Source organism: Ichthyophthirius multifiliis, assembly GCF_000220395.1.
Source record: "Ichthyophthirius multifiliis unplaced genomic scaffold scaff_1120509251210, whole genome shotgun sequence".
Taxonomy (NCBI): Eukaryota; Ciliophora; class Oligohymenophorea; order Hymenostomatida; genus Ichthyophthirius; species Ichthyophthirius multifiliis.
Genome location: NW_004086097.1, coordinates 18,086 through 38,957, shown reverse-complemented (window position 1 = coordinate 38,957; position 20,872 = coordinate 18,086). Strand labels below are relative to the sequence as shown.

The 20,872-nt window shown below is 19.0% G+C and overlaps 8 protein-coding genes across 8 annotated transcripts, besides 27 other annotated features; 4 read left to right on the top strand and 4 right to left on the bottom strand. All coding sequences in view use genetic code 6, as the record gives it.

Annotated features, from left to right (window-relative positions):
• Positions 1-55: 55 nt before the first annotated feature.
• Positions 56-86: a microsatellite.
• Positions 56-91: a microsatellite.
• Positions 92-1,488: 1,397 nt separating this feature from the next.
• Positions 1,489-1,526: a microsatellite.
• A 232-nt stretch (positions 1,527-1,758) lies between these two features.
• Positions 1,759-1,814: a microsatellite.
• Positions 1,815-1,977: 163 nt separating this feature from the next.
• Positions 1,978-2,106: a microsatellite.
• Positions 1,980-2,051: a microsatellite.
• Positions 1,988-2,115: a microsatellite.
• Positions 1,996-2,115: a microsatellite.
• Positions 2,011-2,108: a microsatellite.
• A 26-nt stretch (positions 2,116-2,141) lies between the features above and the next one.
• Positions 2,142-5,117, top strand: IMG5_160320 (kinesin motor domain protein; the record flags this gene model as incomplete). The annotated part of the gene is made up of 2 exons (XM_004030421.1): positions 2,142-2,325; positions 2,407-5,117. 2 exons carry the CDS (start codon positions 2,142-2,144, stop codon positions 5,115-5,117), a joined length of 2,895 nt encoding a protein of 964 aa, XP_004030469.1.
• Positions 3,450-3,484: a microsatellite.
• Positions 5,000-5,042: a microsatellite.
• Positions 5,118-6,388: 1,271 nt separating the features above from the next.
• IMG5_160310 (mon2, putative) lies at positions 6,389-11,918 on the bottom strand (the record flags this gene model as incomplete). Its single annotated transcript, XM_004030420.1, has 9 exons — positions 11,585-11,918; positions 11,211-11,497; positions 10,158-10,831; positions 9,737-10,108; positions 9,497-9,687; positions 8,740-9,427; positions 7,228-8,697; positions 6,826-7,170; positions 6,389-6,480 (listed from the first exon to the last, which is right to left on the bottom strand). The coding sequence occupies exons 1-9, from the start codon at positions 11,636-11,638 to the stop codon at positions 6,389-6,391; spliced, it is 4,173 nt and encodes a 1,390-aa protein (XP_004030468.1). The 5' UTR covers positions 11,639-11,918.
• Positions 10,834-10,999: a microsatellite.
• Positions 10,931-10,985: a microsatellite.
• Positions 10,932-10,979: a microsatellite.
• Positions 11,090-11,154: a microsatellite.
• Positions 11,919-12,129: 211 nt separating the features above from the next.
• Positions 12,130-12,188: a microsatellite.
• Positions 12,189-12,201: 13 nt separating this feature from the next.
• Positions 12,202-12,234: a microsatellite.
• Positions 12,209-12,262: a microsatellite.
• Positions 12,263-12,767: 505 nt separating this feature from the next.
• IMG5_160300 (mj0570-related domain protein) lies at positions 12,768-13,787 on the top strand (the record flags this gene model as incomplete). Its single annotated transcript, XM_004030419.1, has 3 exons — positions 12,768-12,876; positions 12,938-13,449; positions 13,522-13,787. 3 exons carry the CDS (start codon positions 12,768-12,770, stop codon positions 13,657-13,659), a joined length of 759 nt encoding a protein of 252 aa, XP_004030467.1. The 3' UTR covers positions 13,660-13,787.
• A 47-nt stretch (positions 13,788-13,834) lies between these two features.
• Positions 13,835-13,911: a microsatellite.
• Positions 13,878-13,913: a microsatellite.
• Positions 13,914-14,606: 693 nt separating this feature from the next.
• Positions 14,607-14,643: a microsatellite.
• Positions 14,644-15,422: 779 nt separating this feature from the next.
• Positions 15,423-15,538: a microsatellite.
• A 42-nt stretch (positions 15,539-15,580) lies between these two features.
• On the bottom strand, positions 15,581-16,078 carry IMG5_160290 (peptidyl-prolyl cis-trans cyclophilin-type family protein, putative; the record flags this gene model as incomplete). The annotated part of the gene is made up of 1 exon (XM_004030418.1): positions 15,581-16,078. One exon carries the CDS (start codon positions 16,076-16,078, stop codon positions 15,581-15,583), a length of 498 nt encoding a protein of 165 aa, XP_004030466.1.
• Positions 16,079-16,258: 180 nt separating this feature from the next.
• On the bottom strand, positions 16,259-16,615 carry IMG5_160280 (hypothetical protein; the record flags this gene model as incomplete). The annotated part of the gene is made up of 1 exon (XM_004030417.1): positions 16,259-16,615. One exon carries the CDS (start codon positions 16,613-16,615, stop codon positions 16,259-16,261), a length of 357 nt encoding a protein of 118 aa, XP_004030465.1.
• Positions 16,616-16,625: 10 nt separating this feature from the next.
• Positions 16,626-16,667: a microsatellite.
• A 101-nt stretch (positions 16,668-16,768) lies between these two features.
• Positions 16,769-16,812: a microsatellite.
• Positions 16,806-16,850: a microsatellite.
• Positions 16,851-16,994: 144 nt separating this feature from the next.
• IMG5_160270 (rab6-family small gtpase, putative) lies at positions 16,995-17,819 on the bottom strand (the record flags this gene model as incomplete). The annotated part of the gene is made up of 4 exons (XM_004030416.1): positions 16,995-17,259; positions 17,316-17,424; positions 17,472-17,631; positions 17,694-17,819. 4 exons carry the CDS (start codon positions 17,817-17,819, stop codon positions 16,995-16,997), a joined length of 660 nt encoding a protein of 219 aa, XP_004030464.1.
• Positions 17,820-17,880: 61 nt separating this feature from the next.
• Positions 17,881-17,920: a microsatellite.
• A 48-nt stretch (positions 17,921-17,968) lies between these two features.
• Positions 17,969-18,004: a microsatellite.
• A 272-nt stretch (positions 18,005-18,276) lies between these two features.
• Positions 18,277-19,371, top strand: IMG5_160260 (spermidine synthase, putative; the record flags this gene model as incomplete). Its single annotated transcript, XM_004030415.1, has 1 exon — positions 18,277-19,371. One exon carries the CDS (start codon positions 18,277-18,279, stop codon positions 19,369-19,371), a length of 1,095 nt encoding a protein of 364 aa, XP_004030463.1.
• A 424-nt stretch (positions 19,372-19,795) lies between these two features.
• IMG5_160250 (hypothetical protein) lies at positions 19,796-20,718 on the top strand. Its single transcript, XM_004030414.1, has 5 exons — positions 19,796-19,910; positions 19,950-20,029; positions 20,077-20,208; positions 20,258-20,564; positions 20,613-20,718. The coding sequence occupies exons 1-4, from the start codon at positions 19,841-19,843 to the stop codon at positions 20,513-20,515; spliced, it is 540 nt and encodes a 179-aa protein (XP_004030462.1). The 5' UTR covers positions 19,796-19,840; the 3' UTR covers positions 20,516-20,564; positions 20,613-20,718.
• Positions 20,719-20,872: the final 154 nt, after the last annotated feature.

Genomic DNA, 20,872 nt, shown 5'->3' with positions numbered 1-20,872 from the left:
TCAAATAATTAAATAAAAAAAAATTTTAATAAAATATTTTGATAAAATTAAAATGTAAATGAAAAAAATATTAAATAAAAAAATATATTAATATATATATATATTTAAATATTAATTTAGATAAATAAAATAAATATAAAAATATATAAAAAATTATATTAAAAAAATTTATTTTATTTTATTATATATTTTATATATATAATTATATTTAAAATCCATTATTTTGTTTTATTTGTTTAAATAATTAAAAAATCGTTAATAATAAAAAATCAATTTTAATAATAGAAAATGAATAATTAATCCTTTAATTTATTTAAAATTTCATAAGATTATTCTCTTAATAAATCTTTAAGTTCTAAAAAAATATCTAATTTATATAATAAATAATCGAATAAAAGCCTAATCATAAATAATATTTCATAAGGTTCATTTAAAAAATATTTAAGATAATCTATCCATCAGAAGACTAAAGAATAAAAATAATTAGAATACCGTTCTTAATGGTTACGAAAAGATTCTAGTAAATACTTCTAAGACATTTAAAGAAAACAAAAATAATATAAAGATAAAAATAGTACACAAGGAGTTTGGTAAAATTTAATTAATAAAACTAGCGATAATGAAAATACTTCAAGACCATATTCATTAAATAGAGAAAGTGTTAATACCAAGAGAGTTCTTTATCCAGAATAGTAGGAAACTCCGAGATTTAGTTTATGTTTTAAAACTGTTTTAGAACATAAAAATAATTAGAAATAATTATCAAGAGATAATAGTATTAAATAAAGGGGAATATTGCCAGATACAGAAGGTAGGGAAGTATTTTTAGGAAGAAGAAAACATATATAAGGAAAATAATCTTTAGATTTAAGTTATGGAAAGTTTGTTGAGAAAAATAATTATGAAAATAGATTAGCAAATAAATATAATAAATTTCATAATAATGGAATGCATGAAATAATAGGATAATAAGGTATTTATAAAGGATAAAAAATAATATAAAATAAAGAAAACTAAAATTATGGAGAATTTGCCTCTTATTTTTTTAATTATGAAGTTGATAATAAATAAAAAAACAATTCGGTTTATTCTAAATTAAATTCAAATTAATAAAGAAAAATGAATAATTATTATTATATGAAAAATTATGCAGGAGATAATATTTGGAAAGATAATTTAAATTTAAGTTCTAATAAAAGTATATCAAGAGATTATTAATAGACTTATAAATGTTTTTAGGAAAATTAAGATTTTTGGAATTAGTTTAAAGAAAACTCTTTTTGGATTTAAGAAATTAAGTTAAAAGAAAGTTAAAATAATCAAGTTTTAGTAGATTAAAAATAAAAGTTTTATTAAAAAAAAATAGTTAAGATATTTAAATTAATAAATTTAATGCTTCTTAAAAAAATTAGATAAACTTAAATTAGAAATGATATATTGTTATATTATATATATATTAAAGGATTAAAAATTATATTGTATATATATTATTATTACTTATATTAATATTATTATTTATTTAATATAAAAATTTATATATATCTTTCTAATATGAAAAATACTATTTATTAAAATAATTCATATAATATTATAAAAATATAATTTTGTTTAATTAATTGTTTTCAAAGAATTACTCAAAATCATATAAATTAAATTATAATAATTATTAAAATTTATTGAATATTTTTTTATTAAAAATATTAAAAAATATTTTAGATATTATAATCAAATAAATTTTCAATTATGAATACAATTATTTATATTTATTATAATATATATATATATATATATATATATATATATATGTATAATATTATTTTAATATATTTTAATTAAATGCCATAATATTTTTTTAAATTAAATTATTTATATTGAAATATTTTATAAACATTGAACGAAACCTATTTACTTCTTATAGATTAAAATTAGATAGAGTAGTCTATCGAAAATTACATTTTAATTTTTATTTAGAATTATAAAAAAATATATAAAAATAAAATAAACAATAAAAAAATAAAAATAAAAAATAAAGAAAAAATAAAAATAATAAATATAGAAAAGAAAATAAAAACCTAAAAAAAAGAAAAAAAAGAAAAAACTAAAAAAAAAAATAAACAAACACATATAATAAAATAAAATAAATGAGTGTAATAGTTGCAGTAAGAGTTCGTCCATTTAATCAAAGAGAAATCGATCTAAATTCATAATTATGTATAGATATGGATGGTCCCCGTACAACTTTATTATGTTTAGAAGATTCTAAAAAGAACAAAGATTTTGCATTCGACTATTCATTTTGGTCACATGACGGTTTCGAATTAGATGGTAATAATTTAGCGATCCCAGTTTCAGATAAATATGCGGATTAACGACATGTATACAACTAGGTAGGATAATAAATATTAGATAATGCTTGGTAAGGATATCATTGTTGTTTATTCGCATATGGGTAAACTGGTGCTGGTAAAAGTTACTCTATGGTTGGTTATGGAGCAAATAAGGGAATTGTACCAATTGCATGTTAGGAAATATTTAAAAAAATTGAAAGTAATACAAATCCGAATATTATTTATGAAGTTTAATGTTCTATGTTGGAAATTTATAATGAGACTGTGTAGGATTTGTTAGTTAATGTTACTAAAAGACCTGTGGGTGGGTTGAAAATTAGATAAAATACATCTTTAGGATTCTATACAGATGGTTTAAGTAAACATCCTGTAGAAGACTATGATTAAATAGAAAAACTTATGGATGGAGGTACTTAAAATAGAACTGTGGCTGCAACTTAAATGAATGCTTCTTCTTCTAGGGCTCATACTATTATTGTAATTGAATTCAAGTAAACAGAGACTAAGGATAATAACAGAAAATTCGAAAAACTTTCGGTTATTAATTTAGTAGATTTAGCGGGGTCAGAGAAAGTGGGAAAAACAGGAGCAGAAGGAGCTCGTTTGAAAGAAGCGTCAAATATCAATTAGTCTTTGACTACTTTAGGGAAAGTTATTTAAACTTTAGCAGAAAAAGAAATGGGAAAATCAAAAGGAGCAGTTGTGCCTTATAGAGAAAGTTGCTTAACGAAAATTCTTTGTAATGCTTTGGGAGGAAACTCGAAGACTTTGATGATTTGTGCAGTTTCACCTTCAAGTGATAATTGGGAGGAAACTCTTTCAACTTTAAGATATGCGGATTAAGCTAAGAAAATAAAAAATAAAGCTACAGTAAATGAAAGTGCTACAGATAAATTAATAAGAGAATTAACTCAAGAAAATGAAAAATTGAAAATTTTCATGCAGAAGTTTTAGGAATAATTTGGAATAAATTTAGATTCTATGGATGTTTCCTCACTTTAGAAATTAGACACAAAATAAGTTAATATTTAAGAAATTTTGATCAAAAAAGAATAAATGGAAGCTAATGAACATTTATTGGTTGATGCAACAAAAACTAAGAAATAAAGAATCGAAGAAAATAAATAATACGAAGATTAAAAACCTTAAATTGATCTATCTAAACCTTACCTTACTAATATTCATGAAGATCCTTAACTTCATAATAAAATTCAGTGTACTTTAGATAGATAAAAAACTATTATAGGTAGTAAATATGCAGAACCGAAAGCGGATATTATTGTAGGGTTGACAAAACATAATATAGCAGAAATTGTTTATGAAAACGGGATAATTTTCATTCAGCCAATTTAAGGGTAAGACGAGAGCTTTATTTTACTTAATGGATGCCCTGTAAGAAATAGAATAGAGTTGAAAAATTTAGATAGACTTATTTTTTCGACTACTTCGATGTTTATTCTTATGGATTAAAGTAGTCAATCAAGAACCGAGGGGCTGGTTTTTAATTAGATTGATTTCGAGTTTGTATAAATAGAGAGAAATAAATATATGGAACTAGAGAATAAACTTAGAGAGTAGGAAAATGAATTCAGAAAATAATAAGATGAAGAAAAAAAAGTGGAATAGTAAAAACTTTGGGAAGATGAAAAAAAAAAATTGGAAGAATAAATTAAATAATTACAAATGTAACCTCCTCCTCCTCTTCCGACTATGAAAAAATAATGTTCTGAAAAAATAAATAAATATAAAGATAAAAATTATCTAGAGCATAAATTGTAAAAGTATTTGCCTAAAGTACTCGAAATTAATCTTATTGCAAAAGAACTTAAACGAAAAGTTACTTTGTAAGCCAAAATAGCATAAATATATGAAGAAAATGAGGAAAAAAAAGACGCTTAGAATATCATTAATATCAAATCAAAGGTTTAAATTTAAGTTGATAATAAAGAATTGGGATAAGTCTATATTTGGGACCATACTAAGTTTAACGAGAGGTATTATATGATTAAAGATTTATTAGAAAAATACTTCGAAACTAATACATTACCTGTCATTGACCCTTCTAATGACCCTTTTTGTGACCCTCCAGAACCCCATTTAATTGGAAATGGATACTTTAAGTTACTTTATTTGGCTTATTTTATGGATTCGGTTATGGATTTATCTATTGTGGGAGAAAATGGGTAATGTGGATCTTTAAATGTAAGTATTATTCCTTGTAATGAGACTGGGGATATAAATTTATCTGAAAAAATGGAAAACGAGTCTTGTGAAGAAATTATTGAAGATCCGAATTAACTTTTAGGAAGAACTCTTTATTTTAAAATTAATATTTAAAAAGCTTAATTGCCTGAGGCTTTTTGTAAAGACTCGTATGTGGAATATTCTCTAATGGATTAATATGGAAAAATATAAATCTATAGAACAGAAACTATTGTGGGAAAAAACTCGAAACCTAATTATAATTATTCGAAGATTTTTTGTTATGAAAATCTTAATTCGGAGCATCTTAATTATTTTATGGAGAGAAATCTTGTATTTAAAGTTTTTGGATTTGAAGAAATTTAAATTGATAGGAAAAAAAGTGAAGTTAATAATTAAAATCTTAATTAAAAAAGAATCGAGTTGTAAGACGGGAACAGTGAAGAATAAGAAGGTAAGAAAAAAATAGAAGGAAAAAAAGAAGTAGAAGGAGATAGTGATAAAAAAAAATAAAAATAAGATAAAGGTGAAGGGAAAAAAGATAAAGAAGATTGCAATATTTATTGATTTAATTTAAGTTTTTTTTATTATTATTATTATTATTATTTAATTGATGATTTTAGTTTATTTCATTTTTTTAATACTCTTTTATTTTTTAATATTATAAATTATGCAATTTGATAAAAATTATCTTTGTATTATCAATTTTATATATTATATATTTTTATTTAATAATAATGATAAATAAAATACTTTATAAAATTTTATTATTTATTTTAAATAAATATCTTTTTTTTATATATATATAATTTTATCATATTTTAATTTTTTTATATATTATAAAAATAAGATTTAATCGAAATAAACAAAATTATAATTATTTAAAATTATAAAAAGATATTTATTATTTCTTTCATTTAAATAAAATAAAATAAATGGATTAATAAAATGTTACTGATTAATTATTAAATTAAGATATTGAAAACAAATAAATTTAATAGTAATAAGTTAATATTTAGGATTAATAATTAATTTCTCCTTAATATTCATAAGAAGCACATTCTTAATAATAATAACCTTAGTTATGGTCTTCTTAATAATATTAGCAATAAAATAATAGTTCGAATTAATAATAAGCATATTTTCCTCCACCTCAATACTAACAATAATACTCAAATATTTAAAATCCTGATGAACTTATAAGAATATTCGCTTGCTTTATAATAGGGTTAACATCCATAATACTAAATTCTGTTTATATGTAATCTTGCAATCTTAGTACTTTATCAATTTACATAGGTTCAGGAGCAGTGCTTATTATTATTCCTATTATTATTTATGTTTACTAATTCAAAAAAAAAATGAATTCAAGCATTATATAGTTTTATGGATGCCTTATTAGTTTTTTTTTCATGATTGTTATTTCTGTTTATATTGATTAATATGACTTTTCTTATTATATAGATAATAAATGTTCTAACTAAGTTTTAGATACTAATATTACAGCCTAATTAATGTGTTGTCTTCATGCAATTAACACAGTTATTTATTTTGCTAATTTATGGCAAATTAATAAAAACTTAAAAATTTTCATTGTAATAGAAAAATTTTTGTTAAGTTTAATTTGAATAATATTTATTTTTTTAAAACAAAAAAAAAATAACAAAATCTTTAAAAATTTTTTTTTTTATAAACATTAGTTTTAAATTAAATTTGTATTTTATTTTTTGTTAATAATAAATAAAAAACACAAATTATTTATCTTATTAAATATATATTTATTTATTTTTTTTTAAAAAAATTTGGGGTAACTTTTTTTTTGTTCTTGTTTTTTTTTTTCATGAATTAATTAAATTAAGTTCTTATTATATTTCTTTAAAAATGCTTTGTAAACATTAAGTAATAGGTAAGTATTCACAAGTAATAAGTTCTATAAAAAGTGAAAATAAATAAAACAAATGACCTTTTTTATTATTCATATTTTAATTGCCATTATTTATAATAATATATTTAATTTATGGAACATCAGATTTATTATTATTAAATTCCTATTCCTATTCATTATTATTATTTTACAATTAAAATTGTTAGTTCACTTACTATTATTATTCATTATTTTTATTTTCGTATTTAAAACATTAATTTTATAATTCTAATTTAAGCAAAGATTAAAGAATAAATAAAACCTCTTCAGCTTTTTTTTTATATTAGGGATTATTTATTTAATTTTTAGATGTTTTTTCTTCCTTTATAAAATCTTCAATTATTTATTTACACCTTAAAATCAAAATAGGGAGAACTATTTTTGCTACTTCTTCAAATTTCTTGTTTTTGGAAGATTTAGCTTTAGCTAATAAAAAAAAATTCGAAATGTAATTTTTGCGAATTTCTAAATCATTATTTTCGTTAATTTCTTATAAATCTGTACTTGTAGTATTTTCTGAGGTTTTCTTTTTAGAATCTATATAGTTTTCGAGAATTTCGATCATTCTAGATATTATATATTCGTCTAATTCTTGTTCTTCAGAAAGCATTTATTCGATAATAAATTCAATACAAACAGCTTCTATTTTAATAATCTCTTTTTTTATATAATCTTACATATCAACTGGAAGTATATCTATTTAAAAAAATTATGTTATATATATATATTATTATTTTTTAAAAAAAGAATAACATATTTTTTCTTTTGGTCTTTTAAGCAAATTTTCAATAATAAAGAACAATTCGGTATAAAATTTATTTTTTTAAGAGAAATTTTTGGCTAAATAAATGAATTATTCAAAAACGAAAATCCATAAAGGGACATATTTTTTAATTTATAATTTTTAACTATGAAGTTCAAAATAATCTTTATCGAATCTCAATTCAAGTATATTTTCTATTTTGGCGAAATAATATTTCGTAAAAATATCTTATAGTTCACCTGGCATAGATTAATTAAGAATTACATTTTGGAAAATTTTCAGAAATTTCTTATTCATTAAATATGATAATCTACTGTCTACTCTTATATTAATAAGCTCGTTCATAAAAAGCATAAATTCATTTTAAATTTGAAAATTTGTCTTTTCAAGAACTAATATACCTATATTTTCAACATAATCGTATATTTAGCGAGCGTTTTCATCTTAAAATAGTAACATTCTATGCGAAGAGTTCATAAAATCAATTCTTTGGCAAAAATTAAGGGAGCTTTTGTAGAAATCTATGTATAGATTTACAATCATTCCGCTTCTAGATTCTATACCTCCTGCACATAATAGTAAATTTTCGAAAGTTTCAATTATTTCCGGAATTGTCTCAGTTATAGATATCCTAGAATCTGATTACTTGTCATTTTCTATGTCTAAGCCAATAAATTCCATTGTGGATTAATATTGTAAAATAAAATCTTTGATTTCGTCGATAATTTTGATACCTAAAGAACCTTTATTTTGTACAAAATCTTTAATAATTTTAAAAAACTCCAAAATAAGCTATTAATTATTAATTAGAATGCCTTATCTGCCTTTTGCGATTATACTTAAGTATAAATCGATAAAATTATCAGCATTGAATCCTTTTTTGAGTATTTTTTATAAAGATTAGATTAATATAATGCATGTTTCTTCCCATGCTTTGGTCTTTAATTTTTAGGAATTTTACATTTGGGAATGAGCTAGGACTTTGCTCAAATCCTAAGAGGAAATTTAAAATTTCGGAGTTTCGGAAATACCGAAAAATTTAGGAGTTTGTAAATGAATTTAATATTAGGGAGAGTGAATGTTAATTTGATTATTTAAAGATGAGGTGTTTTCTTCGAATTATTGGAGTATTTTATGTATTAACTTTTCGATGTTTTTTATATAGATCTCTTTTATTATATGAAACCAGAATTTTTTGCTAAAAAATATACTGTTAGTCATAAAAAGTTACGTTAAGGTAACTATTGCGGATTATCTGAGCTCTTCTAGGGGTTCGTTTATTATATTTATTAATTTCTAGAATAAACTTTCCCATAAAAGCTCTATTTCGACTAGTTGCTATTGTTTTAATTAATTGTTATCTATATTTTCGTCTTTTAAGAGATTTTAGTGTAGCTTGGCTAATTGATCGCCTATATTCCAAAGGAATTCTACAGATTAATATATTGAGTTTTTATCTTCTATTTAATTTATTTATTTATGTTTTTTTTTTTTTATATTACTTGATGATTATCTGAAGTTTTCTATTAGGTCAATTATTATTTTTAATTAATATCTATTTATTATTGTAATATGTTAGTTTATTATTATACTTAAACATTTTAAACCCTATGTTAGAGTGTTTTGGAATTATTAGCCTGTAGATACAATTTGGAGAATATCTAAAATTACTAAATAACCGTTTTAGTTGATTTCATGACCATTGTTTTGAATAATTTTTATCAAATTTAATAAAAATATATCCTATGTATCAGTAAATTAGGATAATATGACTTCTTTATAAGGCATAAGTAAAGATTTTTGCCAATTTTATTGATTCCAAGAGTCTGTTTCTTTGAATTTTTAGATTACTTTTTTCAAGTTTTTTTTATTTTTTTAAGATGGGGAATAAATGTTTGAACTAAAATAATTAAAAGCATTATTTATGATATTATTTAGTATATCTATAGAGAACATTCGCAAATCGCCTTATTTTTCGGAAGATAGAAGTATTAAATGTGGAATTATTAAACTCCAGAATAGATCTATTCTTGATATATTAACTAATACTGTTTCTTTTAATTTCAAAAATCCAAATTTTTTACTATTTAATTCAAAAGGTTTTTTTTATTATTATTCAATTGTTATTTATTCTAATATTGACAAATTTAATTAATTTAATGAATCAATTACTATAATTAACAAACTATCCTTTTTTTTTTTTAAAAAAAAAAAAAATATACATATTTCTAATTATTAATGTTTTTTTAATAAAAATACATCAAATATATCACTGGAAGAAAACAATTTACTCATTATATCTGATAATATTTATAATTCAGATTAGACTAGTAAATCTTCTTCTTTTTATGGTTTATTATTATCTATTTAAATCAATTTTTTATTAAAAAAAGTATCTAATCTTTACATTGTTTATAACATTATAAACCATGAGCTTTTTCCTAATTTTCCTTTTTTATTTTTTTGATAAAAAGATATTATTTTTTGTTGAATAAAAACCTCCTAAGCAGTGTGCAATATTAAAAAGTATTTTTGTAGATTGAATTTCAATAGGTTTAAGTATGTGTTCATCATTATTTTTTTAAGGAAGACAATTATTTGCTAAAATTTTAATATATTAATCACAAATTTTATATAATTATAACGATCCTGCAATATTAATCCAATTTTATATTTAATTTAAGAGATTTTAAGAGTACTATTCACTAACTTATTTAGAAAGTAATTATTTGATAATTCTTAAATTATCTTTCCAAATTAAATTTATTATATTAGATATTTCATTATTATCAGGAATTTAATTTTGTATTTTTTCTTATCTTTCCTAATATATTTTCATTAAAGATTCAGTCAAATGATTTATTACTTCAACTTAAATTTATAAATATATATATATGAAAAAATGAAATATATATTTTACTTAATAAACTATAAAACATATTATAACTAATTAAAGGAGGCTCAGTACTTTAATATTCTATTTCATTTCTTTCGAGTATTTTTCCACCTTTAATATTAGTGTTTATTTATTTTCTTAATTCAGCATCAGGAAATTAGGAAATACTTTAGGCCATTAGAAGTGTAATTTCTAAAATTTTAATTAAATTGCGTTCTCTGGAAGCATTTTTATCTTATTAATCATTAAGATTATTGTTTGCTTATTCAAAAGAAATATAAATAAATTTAGGATTATTTAAACATAAACTAAATAATTCTGCATACATAAATGTGTATATGTAAATTTTATTTATTGATTTATTAACTACATATATTTTCTATAATATTTCATTATATCCAAAATAATTATTGACTAAAATACTACTTAATTATATAATTCGAATCCCAAATTTAAATTCAGTGTAATCTTAACTTATATTTTCAATAGCAAAAGATACTAATTTGTTTGTTATTTATTCTTCTATTTATTTACAATACTTTACATGTCTTCCTATTTATTTTAAAAGGCTTAATAATAAATCAAAACCTATTTCCTAATATGAAATCAATAACCCATTTATATTTTGAGGAACCCATTCAGGTAATTATTTATCTAACATTAAAGAAATTATTTCGTTAAATAATCTAAGACATATACTTATTAATATAATAAAAAAAAAAAATTTAGGTATTATTATAAATATATATATGTATATAATAGTTTAAATATAATATATATAAAAAAAATAAAAAAAAATATACTATATATAAATATATATATATATATAAATATTTATATATATATTATATAATCAAAAAAATAAATTATCAGAAATTATAAAAGAACAATTTTTTTATTTTTGATTCTGTTTTTTAAAAAAAATTAAAAAAATAATAAATAAAAAAATTAATTCAATATATATATATATATATATATATATATATATATATATATTTATATATATATATATATATATATACATTTATATTTATTTCTTATATTATTTTTATTTATATATATCTATAATTTTCTTACTCATTTATCTAATCACAATGTTCTTGCGAATAGCTAATTGTTTAAATTTCATCTTCTGAATTTCTTTTTATTTTTGTTTATTCTTTATTTTCCTCTTCATAAATTTTATTTTTTGATTCGTTTCCATCTGATTAAGAACCGCTTGAGTTTTCTAATTTTTATGTTTATTTTATGGAATTTATTAAATGCTAAAATACTATATGAATTAATTAAAATGGACCAGCTAATGATGTATTTCTAATCATTATATCTTTATTGCTTTATAGAACTAAACATATATTTAAAACCTTTTTTTTTAAAAAAAAAATATTTAACTTATATATTATATTTATTTTTATATTTTTAAATTTTGTTTTAATTTTTTATCTTTTTACTTTTGATATTAATTAATAATTTTTACAAAGAATTATTTTAGGGCTAAACAACATTAATAATGTTTAAATTATTTTTATTAGTATTTTATCATCTTTGCAATCTTTTTGGGAATATAAGTAATTTGTTGTTATAGCATAATTTTCTTCTTATAAATTTGGTTAAGTTATAATCTTTTTTAATAAACTAAGTCCTAATTCAAATATTTTAATATTTTTAATATCTTTTAACTGATTTATTATTTAAAAAAAATCATTAATTGGTAAATTATGTACTATACGATTTGTTTAAAAACTATTATTCCCATTTTAAAAAACTATTTTTTTTATGTTTTACAATTTGTTTATTTAGTCTTGTATTAACTATATTATTATAAATAAAAAGGAAACAAATTTTTATATTTATAGAATATAATTGTTATCTAAAATTTATTTACGTCTTTTAATTCAGGATTTTTTTTTTTTATTTCTATTAAAAGTGCTTATAAATCTTTATCTACATTATCTATAAAATTCATTTTTTTATTTTGAAGTTCTATTTGATTTTTTTTATTTTTTAATTATAAATTAATTTATTATTTAAATTAAATTAAATTATTTATTAATTCATTGAATAATTGTTTTTATAATAAATATTTTTTATAAATAAATATACTTTTTTTATAATTGAAATATATATTTGTTTCATTACAAAAATGTTTTTTACTTTTATAAGTGTTCGAATTTTTAAAGATTACACATATCTTAAATATAATTATTAATTTCTTATATAAATGTATTCTGATTATTTATTAAATTTCTTAACATAAATTGTTAGTAATTAAAATACATATGAAAAATTAATTTAATATATATTAATTTATTGTAATTATTAATATTATAATTCTTTTAAATATATTCGTTATAATTTATATGTAATAATATTAATAGAGGACAATTTATATATTATTTTTTTTTATAATAAATATTTTTTATTAAATTTATTTATTTTACAAGTATATTTTTATATAAATTAAATATAAATTTATAAATTCTTATTTAGTTTTTATTATATTTTTTATATTTAGAATAAAAAACTAAAACTAACTAACAATAAACGCATAATAAAATAAAAAGCTAATTAAATATATATATATCTTAATAAAAAAAAATTAATATTTCTACATTAAAAAAAAGTCAATAAAAAATGAAATTTATTGCTCTTATATCAGGAGGAAAAGATAGTATTTTTAACATCTACAAAGCAATTTAACAAGGACACGAATTAGTAGCTGTTGCTAATTTGTATCCTGCTTGTAAAAAATAATAATAATAATTAAAATAAACTTATTTATTTATTTTTTTTTAAAAAAAAAGAAATAGCAATGGAATAAGACAGTTATATGTATTAATCAGTAGGTACAAATATGGCAGAAGCTATTGCTGAATGCTTATAAATTCCTTTAATAAAAAGATAATTGAAAGGAAAACCTATAGTGCAAGATTTATATTATACAGGAACTGCTGAATAAAAGAAAGATGATGAAGTAGAAGATTTATATGAACTTTTATTAGAAGCAAAATAAAAATGGGATTTCAAAGGAGTTTCTTCAGGTGCGATAGCTTCAACTTATTAAAAGTTAAGAATAGAAGATGTGTAATATTAATTTTTATTTTTTTAGTAAATATGTTATTTTAATAAATAAAGTTGCAAAAGACTTGATTTGGAAAGTTTAGTTTTCCTTTGGGGAAGAAATTAATAAGAATTATTGAAAGAAATGATTGATAGTGGAATGAACTCTATTTTGATTAAAGTTGCTTCTTATGGATTAGGTAAATAACATCTTGGAATGTCTTTAAGAGATAATTATGATTAAATTATTGAATTGGTATTTTAAAAAAAATAAATAAAAATTCATATATTTATATTTTATACTCTACTTATATGTTTAAAATTTTAGAGTTAAAAATGCAATCTTAATATTTGTGGAGAAGGAGGTGAATATGAATCTTTAACTTTAGATTGTCCTCTTTATAAGAAGCGAATTGCTATGTAAATAATTTATTTATTTTATAAAACTTTTTTTTATTAGAGATGAAACAGATATACATATTCATTCAGAAGACAAATATGCGCCTGTTTTTTATTTATTTATTAAAAAATACTCCTTAGTAGATAAAAACTGATACCAAATATTTATATTTATAAAATAAAAGAATTCTATTTAAAATAATATAAAAAAGCCTTTTTTTTTAATAATAATTTTTTCATGTAATTTAATTTTCATAAAATATTATAAAAATAAATTTAATTAAATATAAAAAATTAAAATTTTATAAAAATTCTAAAATTCAAGGTATTCTCATATAACTTCTTGTATAAGGTACAATTGTACACCTTGCAAAGCCATTTAATGCAACAGTGGCATATAAAGGCTTTATTTTCAATCTTGAACTATTAATAATAAGATCTAAATTTTAATTATTTTTAAAAAACGATAACTATCCTAAATCCATATCTAATAATACACCAATAATAACTTGATTTTATATATTATAAGTATGGTTAATAAATTTAGACAACTATTCTCCCAAGTGTTTATTTCCAAATCCATCTTATAAATTTGAAAAAGCTATATTTTTATTAAAATTATTACTTCCAACAACACCTATAATTATTTAATCTATCATATCTTAAGATGTATGTATTTACCAATAATATTTTCCTTGCAAGAAACATTTTTCAGATACGACAGTCCTATATTTATTATCATCATAAATTGATTAAATTGTACGATTATTATTATTAAATAAAATTTCTGAATGAGAATTATATTAATCCCAATAAAACTCAAAGGAAGGACTTTAAAAGTTTGTATTTTCATCCAAATAGAATTTAATTTATTGCTTATTTTTATTGTTTTAAAGTTATTAAAGTGTTATTGTATTTTAAAGATTTCCAATATGTTATTCTTCTTCTTCTTTTTTTTCTATATTAATATTATTAAAGTTTCGTTTTAATTCAACTAAACTAGAATTAAATTGATATTTTTTTTATTATTTTTTATTTTCTTTATTTTTTTCTTAATTTATAATATTTAATTTCATTTAATATATATTATTATTAAGTGAATATTAGTTTTATTGGTTTTCATTTTTACAAATTGGGAATATATTTTCTTTATTATCTTCATATTGACTTAGAATATCTTTTAATTATTAATAAATAGCGTCATGATTGTCCTTATTTTTAATTATATTTAAGAATATGGTGCATACTTTTGAACACGTATATTCTTATTTTTTTTTACATTAAAGCTATTTTCCACAATTTTAAAAGTTTTCACATCTTTTATCTATTTTAAACATATGATCTTCTACTTATTTTAATTTTATTATTTAATTACAATCAGTACACAAGTAATCAAGTTCTCTATACATTGAAATTAAAGGCTCGGTTATTTTACTAATATTTATACCCTAACATGTTGTACATTTTTCATTACGTATTTATTTAATTTAGGTTTAGAAACATTAGAAACAATATATTGATCTATTTTTATTTTTTATATTTAAATTAAATATAAAATTACTTGCAAGTACTGCATTGTAAAAGATGGTTCGTTATATTTTAACATATTACACAAAATTATATTTATGGTATAAAACCTATAAAATTTTACTTTTGTAAAGTTATTTATTTTCTTTAGTTTATTTATATTTATTCCATTTTTTTTATTTATTTTTTGAAAATTAATATTATAAGTATTTTATTTTTTAGGCGATATTTATTATTAAAAATTATTGAATTTTAATTTTTAGTAATAATTTTATTTACAATTAAAAAAAATCTTAAACACTATTTATTTTTTATAATGATTTTAAAAAAAATATATATAATTAAAAATAAAAAAATTATTTTTTATATTTTTATAATAATTACATTAAAAAAGTAATAATAAATATAAAATAAAAAAAAAATATAATAAAAACATTATTAATAAATATAAAAAATAGAAATCATTCTTATTCTATTTCTGCAATAGGATTTGCATGAATAGTAACCTTATGTATTTTAATTTCGTTTAAAGGTTTATCATTACCATCAACAGGTTCCTTTTCCATCAAATCTAAGCATTCCCAACCATCAATTACCTTACCAAAAACAGTATATGATCCATTTAAATGATTTTATTTTGAAAAAGTAATAAAAAATTATGAAGCATTTGTATTTGGTCCACTATTTGCCATACTAACAACTCCTCTTTTATCATGCTTTAAATCGGGCATTATTTCATCTTTAAAATATTTATCTATGTATATACTATCCCCTCCTTTTCCTGTATTGGTTGGATCTCCTCCTTATATTATAAATCCTCTGATACATCTATGAAATATTGTATTATTATAATCACCTCTAGCACATAAGGCAAGGAAATTTTTTGCTGATAATGGTGTTTTATCACAATGTACTTCTATTTTTAATTCGCCGTGTGTTGTATGAAAGGTTACTGACATTTTTTATTTTTATTTTTTTTATTTTAGACACTAATAATTTTTTTATAGATATAAATATTTAAAAATATATTTAAACAAAAAAAATTAAAAAATTTAATTTTTTTTATAATATATATTTATATGATATATTATACAAAAAAAAAATATTTATATTTTTATTAATTAAATTTATAATAAAAATCAATCTTCTTCATCATATTCTTCTTCATCTTCTGAAATTTTATCGTCATCAATATCACTAATATTATTTTTTCCGGGGGCAGGAACAGTATCGGGAACACATTTTTTTTATTTATAAAAATTCATAAATTATTAATCAGTTAATAATGTTTTTATAGCTTTATAAACAAGTTTTTAATCGTTTTAAATAATAAATAAAACATCTTTTTTAATTTCTTCTGGAGATATAATTTTTTTGAATTATTGTCTTGTTTTTAACTTTGTAATCAAATTATATATAAAATCTTTAAAATATTCAGATAATAAATTTAATGCATTATCATCAATAAATTTTTCTTCTATATATAATGAAACCATTTATTTTATACTTTCTTTTAATTCTTTCATTTCTTTTACATTTCTTTTTTCTAGCTTTTAATCTTTTGCTTGCATTGAGAAAAAATATATTTATTATTAATAAATTAATATTATATATTATATAAAATAAAAAAAAAATATAAAAAATTATTGTATATATAAATAATTTATATATATATTTATATATATATATATATTTTTTTTATTTTATATTTTTTTTTATTTTATATTTTTTAATTAAGTATTTAAATACATGATTTTTTGTTTTTAAATAATATTAATTTTAATATTATTTTAATTAAATTAAGAAAATATATATTTATACGTATATATATAAAATAAATAAATATTTTTATTTTATTTTCAAAATGTATTTTTTTCAACAACAACCAGATTTATTTTTTTCTTTTTCTTATCCATTATTTTTTTAATTCTTAAGAGTTATTGGTTATTTATCTTTTTCTCCTTCACTTTATTAAGACTATCCCGGCTTGCTTTAATTTTCATTACTTTAACCTCCACTTAATGATTAAGCCAATTATTTAAAGAATGTACCAATATTTTATCCTGATTTTGCTGAAACTTCTTACAATTTTAAATTGAATTATTTTAATTATTATTAGCATTCTTCAGCTGAAACTTTTCTTTGTTTTTTATATAAATTTTATTTCGTTTATTTTTTTATTTAAAATAAAAATACCGATCTTCTAAATCTGCTTTATTTCCTAAAACAAATATTAATGCATCATTTCCTCTTTCTTCTTTTACTTCTTCAATCCATTTGGTTAAATTATTAAATGATGCTTAGTCTTTTTTTTATTTTTTGTTAAGTAAGATTTTATATATATTTTTGTACTTGTCACATCATATACTATTATTGCTGCATTAGAATCTCTAATATAACTAGGGATTAAGCTTTTAAATCTTTCTTAACCTGCAGTATCCCATAGTTATAATCTTAATGTTTTGTTATCTAAGGTTAATGTTTTGCAAATAAAATCAATACCTACTGTTGGCTTTATTTTATATATTTTTTTTTTTATACTATTAATATTTATTTTAAATATTTTTTACGTACTTATTCACTGCCTGTAAAATTATCGTATATAAAACGATTTATTATTGAGGTTTTTCCAACAGATTAATCTCCCAAAAATACAATTTTATATTTAATTACAGGTCCTGATGTTACATTTTATTACATTTTAAATATATATTTTATTTTAATATTATTAAATTTTTCTAAAAATTATATTTTGAGTTTTATTTAAATATAAAATAATTTAAAAAAAAAAAAATTTAAATTTTTTTTTTAAAATAAATTTAATTAATTTATATAAATATATTATCAAAATATATATATATATATATATATATATATATATATATTTTTATCTTAAAATATATATATTTATTTCTTTTTTACTACTTATAAATAAAAAAGTTATTAAGAAAATACAAAATATGCTATTTTTAATGAAATTACCAAAAATATTTTAATATTTATTATCAATAGATAAAATAATTTCAGTATAAAAAATAACCTAATAAAAGATATTTAATATACAATAAATAAATAATTCAAACAAATTTAAAAATTCTTTTTATAAATAAAAAATAAGAAAAAAATTCTAATATATAATAATTTTTTTTTAAAAACAATGTCCTGCCAAAAAAACATTCTTCAAATGGGACGACATTTGATTCTTGATTTCACAGGTGTCGAATCTGTAGATTTAAATTGTTTTACCTAAGTAAATGATTTATTCATGATAGCTTTAAACAAAGTAGGATTAGAAGTTGTAGATTTATAAAAGAAAGAATTCGAACCTTAAGGACTTACTTGCATATATATGTTAAAGTAAGGTCATTTAACAATCCATGCATGGCCTGAAGCAAAATCATGTGCGATTGATTTTTATCATTGTGGATCTAATACATGGAATGTTGTTTAATAGGTAGAAGAATCATTATGCGATGGATTAGGATGGGATAAATGTAGTTCAACAGTTACTATCCCTAGAGGAGGTAATAGCAGAATTCAATGCAATAATAGTTTTTAGAAATGCGAAATATAGAATGATGTAAAACTTATACATAGAGAAAAAACTCCTTATTAGGATTTAAGAATTTATGACAGCAAATATTTAGGGAGAATTTTAGTTTTAGATGGATAAGTGTAGATTAGTGATAAATTAGATGATAATTATACTTTGGATATGAGTAGAAATATTGTTAATGAAGAAAGTGTTTTTGAACATGTTCTTATTATAGGAGGAGGAGATATGCTTATTGCAAATTATCTACTCGAAAATTTCCCTAATATAAAATAAGTTACAGTATGTGAAATAGATGAAAGAGTAGTCGAAAATGTACGAAAATACTTCAAAATGTCAGATAATATTAATAATAATATCCAATCAGGAAGACTTCATGTAGTATACAAAGATGGAGCTTTATTTGCTAAGGAATTAGCATAAAATAATAGCCTAATTGATGGAGTTATTATTGATTGTACTGACGTTTGGATAGAAGGATCAGCGGCTGGTTCACTATTTACTTTAGATTTTTATGTGGGTCTTAAATAATGTATGAAAAGTCATGCTAAGTTTTCGTAATAGTTGAGTGCTTTGGATATGATTCCAAATTTTAAAGATAAAATGTAATAGGCTGGGTTTAATAATGTGGAAGTTTTATAAACTAAATCACCGGAATATGGTGAGGATATTCCTATTGCTTATGTGGGAATAAATTGAATTTTTTGAAAATATATATATATATAAATTAATGTTTGTATTATTTCTTTATTTGCATGTATGTTTTATTAATTTTTTAAGATTTTATTTTCCTATTATTTTGAATTTATTTAATGAAAAAAAAAAATTATTTAAAAAATTTTTGTTTTTATTTTAGGATTTTTTACGAAAAATTTAATATAAAATAAATAAAATTATGATATAAATTATACAATAATAAATATTTTTAATTTTTTTATATTTTTATTTATATTTTTTTGTATTAAAATAATATTATTAATAATATTTGTTTATAATTTTTTTATTTCATAATATCTTAAAAAATTCTATTTTTATTTATAATAATAGTTATGTGTTAATATAATTAAATAAAAGTAATTATGTGTATTTTTTTATATTTTAAATAAATAGTTTTATTTTTTATAAAGAAAAATAAACAAATACAGCTAATATATTCTCTAAAAAATAAATGGAAAATTTAAATGAAATTGTATATAAAGTTTTTGAAAAAGAAGTATAAATTAAAAGGGTAATTAAAGGTAAAATTTTAAATATTTCTTAAAAAAAAAAAAAAATAGATTTAGAGCATTTATATAATTTAGACTAATAATTATATGATATAAATGTTACTTGTTTTGGTTTAGGAATTAAAATTATTGTAATAATAAATAAAATATATATTTTTAATTAATAATAATATATAAGGTTATATTAAAAGAAGAGTTACTTATAAAAAATCTTTTAGATTTTTATTTATAGTATTAACCAATTAAATTTGAAATTCTATTATATAAAACATATCCATTTACATTTCCTTAATTTATTTGTTAAACAAATGTATATTATATACAAAATATTTTATTTATATATTTATTCCTTTTAAAAGTTTTCTGAACCATCATTAGCTGACGGAAGAGATTTAATAGACAATATAATCGAGTAATAATGGATTCCTTCAATTCTTTTATATTAAATAGTAGAGTAAATACCTGGTTTTTTGGTAAAAAGTGAAAAAAATTAATTTTATTTTTATTTTTTATTTAGTATAAAGTAAATTAAAATATTGATAATAAGACATATTTAAATAATCTTGGCAGTTTTATAGAAAACTAAGATTATGATTTAGAATAATTTCTTTAAATGAACTGTGTAGATGTTTTTCCTTGCGAAAATTTATAAGAACATACATAGAAGTAAAAATTAAAAGTTTTAAATTTAATAAATTTATATATAATAAATAGATATGTTATTATTTCAGAAAGTTATTTAAATACATTTTTGCTTTAAGATAGGACATAAAATATAATAAAATTAGAATAATAAAATTACTTAAATTAATTATTGAGTATTAAAAAGAAAAAAAATGAAGATGAAACTTTGATTTTAATATGGAATAATTATGTATATATTTTAATTAAAAAAAAATAAAAAAAAAATTAAGGGATAAAAATGCTTACAAATATTAAAAGTGAATTAAACATAAAAACTAATTTCTTTAATA